General features: G+C 33.4%; 1 protein-coding gene across 1 annotated transcript; it reads left to right on the top strand.

Moving 5' to 3' along the window:
• Positions 1-849: 849 nt before the first annotated feature.
• Positions 850-1,436, top strand: LOC136795060 (tubulin beta chain-like; the record flags this gene model as incomplete). Its single annotated transcript, XM_067047829.1, is given in 1 exon segment — positions 850-1,436. A coding segment is annotated over 1 exon segment (511 nt), but the record flags the coding sequence as incomplete, so codon positions are not given.
• Positions 1,437-4,488: the final 3,052 nt, after the last annotated feature.

The following is a 4,488-nucleotide window of genomic DNA, read 5'->3' as shown; positions in this document are numbered from 1 at the left end:
GACAAAACATTAACTTTTATAAATTTTCTTTCCATTTTTCTGTGTCACTATTACTGTCCAATGGGCCTTCCCTTTGGACAGTAATAGTGACAGTAGCACTTCCCGGGGTGACCAGTCCTATTGGGAGGCGAGTTCTTTCCATTTATTCTTCCAGACATTCCTGTCCCTAGCAGCTCTCCACCAGAGGGGTCCTGCCATCCTCTAGAACATATCGTTCCATCTTTTCTTTTGACGTCCTCTTCTTCTTTGAAGGTTGTATGGAGTCCATTCTGTGGCAATTTTTGACCATCTGTCATCTTCAGTGTGTCACTGAGTCCTGTTTCTTTCTGGATCCAAGTATTTTTTATTCGATCTCTTTTCCTCACATTCACAATGCTTCTTGCAAGATTATTTTGCAACACCTGTAATTTCCTTTCCTGAGCTATAGTCAGTGACCAGCATATTAAACTAGCTTTAATTTGAGTACTGGCAGATATCTGGACGTCTAAAGATTCCTGAGATCATTTTTTTCATAAATCAAAAAGTTTATTTGAACAACTAGAAATCAACAATTTATGAATTTAATTCGGTAAATATTATGAAAACTGCTACTCTTACTAATATAAACACTGTATAGTATAGTACGTATGTGTATATGGTGTCAAATGTACATTTTTAAATTATTCTGTACATTTTCTTTTCAAATACTTACATCATCAGTTAAAAATACCACCTAACGTTTACAGAAACGAATAAAAGAGTGATAATTAATTGTACTTTTACTTAGTAACTAGTACTTAATAACTACTAAGATATTATAATAAATATTTAATATTATTCAGAACTAAAACAACTTACTTTACTCCTCAGGGGATCACAGCAGTACAGAGCCCTAACGGTCCCTGAACTGGTACAACAGATGTTCGACGCTAAAAACATGATGGCGGCGTGCGATCCTCGACACGGCAGATACCTCACGGTCGCAGCAATCTTCAGGGGCAGGATGTCGATGAAGGAAGTGGACGAGCAAATGCTGAACGTACAGAACAAGAACTCGTCCTTCTTCGTCGAATGGATCCCCAACAACTGCAAGACAGCCGTGTGCGATATCCCACCCAGAGGCCTCAAAATGGCTTCCACCTTCATCGGCAATACCACTTCTATCATGGAGCTGTTCAAACGGGTGTCGGAGCAGTTCACTTCCATGTTCAGGAGGAAGGCATTCTTGCACTGGTACACCGGCGAGGGTATGGATGAAATGGAGTTCACGGAAGCTGAGTCGAACATGAACGATCTGGTGGCGGAGTATCAACAATACCAGGAGGCGACTTCTGACGAAGTGGGCGAGTTCGACGAAGAAGAGGCGGCTGAAGAAGTATAAGTTTCCCCGCTGTAGCTCTAGTGTGCTTATTAGTGTAGTTTTATGGAAGAAATATATTGATGATGCGGATGCTTAATTTTTCTTTTTTAATAAATTGAAGACCAATTACGACGAAAAAATTAGGATCAAAGATTAATAAATAATTTTGAAGATGACAATCGTTATTTATTAGGTGAAATATTAATCAAACTTGCAAATTAAAATTACTAATTACCACCAAATTCTAAAATTTAACAACAGAAATGCTCATCTCATACACAAGGAACCTCTACCATTATAGGGGTATTCACTGTGTTGAATGTAAAATGTTTTACCATGTTAAATGTTATAAGTATAGGATTGTGAGCAGCCCTATTTAAAGACATGTTAAATGCATAAGAGCTCCTAGCGGATTTTTTGAGCAACTTGTTTTATAACCTTTCCTTCCAAAACTTCATGCTATTGTTTATTTCTAAGTTTTGATTAAAATAATTGATTACAAAATGCCTAAATTGAGTGAAAAGGGGGAATTATGTGAACATTTAGCTAATGAGTGTCTTGTTGTTCTTTTAACTTGTAAGGAAGAGAGAATCAAGATGAACTAAGACAACTGTCATTACATTATTATTATTATGATTATTATTATTATTATTATTTATTGCTACGAGCAAATAACCTTAAAAAACAGACAAAACGGTGACGAGCTCATCAGGTCTGTTGTGTGACGTCATTCTCCATTTAACACACGCTTTAATATGTTAAACCAAAGATCATAAATACTCCTTATATAACAACGATATCAATAGTGGTGTCCTTTCAGTAAGTTATAAATGTTTTCTTTTGTTTTTTTAATCTTTACTATAGATCTACTAGGAATAGAACCTTCTTTGTATTCATACAAAAAAATTTTCGACAAGTCGTATTTTACCTTGATGGAATCTTATCTTTTATTATTCATAATTATGAAATGGTAGTTGACCGTGAATGACTTATAAAAGGAGAAGATGGTCGGGGGTGCGGTCAAATTAAAACACAAATAGTTGAAGTAACTTCAATCCTGCCAATGTTTCGGCCAGAATTTCTAGCCTTCATCAGGGTTATGAACAGAACAAGATAACAACCAATGAATACAGAAAATAAACAGAATGATTAATGTAATTGTACAGAATGGGATTAACAAAATTGAGTGATGAGAGAAGTGAAAAACAAAATGTATACATAGAAAATTGAATAAGTAGGTAAAATAATATAATTAAGGATATATAATAAAAATGAAGTTATATAATGCAAAGAAGTATAAACATATTAGTTATTAATAATTTAAAAATTAAAATATGGAAAAAAAAATAAAATTGATAGAAAGAAAATATATGTAACCATAATAATTTATAAAGAGGCAAAATATAAGTAAAGTTTAACAAACGAAATGAATAGAAAAAATATTTTGAAAACAAATTTAATAATATATAGTAAACATAACTAATAACGTGGGTAAGGAATATTGAGAAAAGAAAGAGTGGTAAAATAAAGATAGGGGAAAAAAAAGGAAATAAAACGAACTCAGCTTGAAATTTAACCGCCAAGTGGTATTCTACGCCGAGAACGGCCAAACTTCGAGTTAAAAAAGACGTTAAAAGAATGACTAAGTGTTTTAAGGGGGAAACGTTAGGAGTGAGTAAAAATTAAAAGCAAAAAGTAGAAAATAGTTAGAGGAAGAAAGCGTGTGAGAGGGTGACGGCAAATGGTTTTGGAAAATGTTAAAAATATATATATGTACAAGGATGACGGAATACTGGAAGATGACAAAGTGTCATGAGCATTTAGCAACAGTTAAAAAGAGTTAACTGTATTTTATCAGTTGGCATCCTAGTATTATTTTCTCTGCTATAGTCATCCTACAGACTGTTCCAAAATTAAGGTATGTTTTCAAGAATAAAATATCAATTTTTCGGATGAAAATTGTGGCGATTCCTAAATCTGATTTATTGTTTATTAAAGAACACATATCACGGATGATAATTTATATAATATAATTACAGTGAAGTCTCAGTTATACGAATAAGAGGGGGTACCAAAAATTCTAAGTATAAGTGAATATTTCGTGTAAGTGAATACGCAATACATATTATGTACGTATATTTTTGAGAATTCTTTATTTTTGAGAATATTGTTGTATGCAGTTGAAAGAAAAACAAAGTAAAGTGAAAAAAAAATTAATTATCATATAAAAATTTAATTTATTTTTTAATTTTTGACAAAAATTGTGTCATGTTTGTTTGTTTCATGTTACTTTCGGCTGAATACATCATTCTTTCGCATTCTGTTAAGGTGTTAGATTCCTTCTGGCTAATCTCTTTCGCATATATAAAACGTTTTACAACTTCAAGTGCTTCTGCAAAAATGGAAGAGGCAAACGATCTTTTTTATCTGAATCGGAATCGTCCGAGCTTATTATTATACATTAGGGAGTAGAATATAAACATAAAGAGTCATTGGGGCCAAATTCTATTCGCGGAACTTTACTGTAAAGTTTACGGAAAAGTTGTTTACTGTTTCTTTTTTCACGGTATTTTTCGTACATTGTCTTGCCTCGGAAGAAACAAAAATAGAACTGAATAAAATTTACTATTATGTACATAAAGGGGGTCCAAACTATCCTTCGTATAACTGAATATTTCGTATAAATGGGTAATTACATACACATAATTCAGGGGTCTTTGCAGGGGATTGAGAAATTCTTCGCATAACTAAATGTTTCGTACAAGTGAGTTTCGTATAAGTGAGACTTCACTGTATATGATATATTATATAATATGATAATTATATCATAATATTATAATACGCAGGCCTGATCTACCCCATCCTAAATATGAGTACGGCAATTACAGAGGCATTGCACTACTCCTTCCGGTAGCCAACAAGATAATTACCAATATCCTGCTAAATAGGATATCTCAGTATTACGATAATATAATAGGCGACGACCAAGTAGGGTTCAGAAGAGGAAAAAGGACGATGAGTAGATCAGAATGTTCATGCCTCATTTATCGATTTCAAAGCAGCCCATCGATTCCATGGACAGAAGCTATCTTTGTTAGATGATGACTGAGATGGAGATCCCCAGGTAGGTGGTAAGACTGACAAAAAAA

This window comes from Halyomorpha halys, unplaced genomic scaffold, assembly GCF_000696795.3.
Source record: "Halyomorpha halys isolate HHAL.00 unplaced genomic scaffold, Hhal_1.1 Scaffold10285.1, whole genome shotgun sequence".
In the NCBI taxonomy this organism is placed as follows: Eukaryota; Metazoa; Arthropoda; class Insecta; order Hemiptera; family Pentatomidae; genus Halyomorpha; species Halyomorpha halys.
Note: the sequence above shows the minus strand (reverse complement) of the source record. Positions and strands in the feature narration are given on the sequence as shown.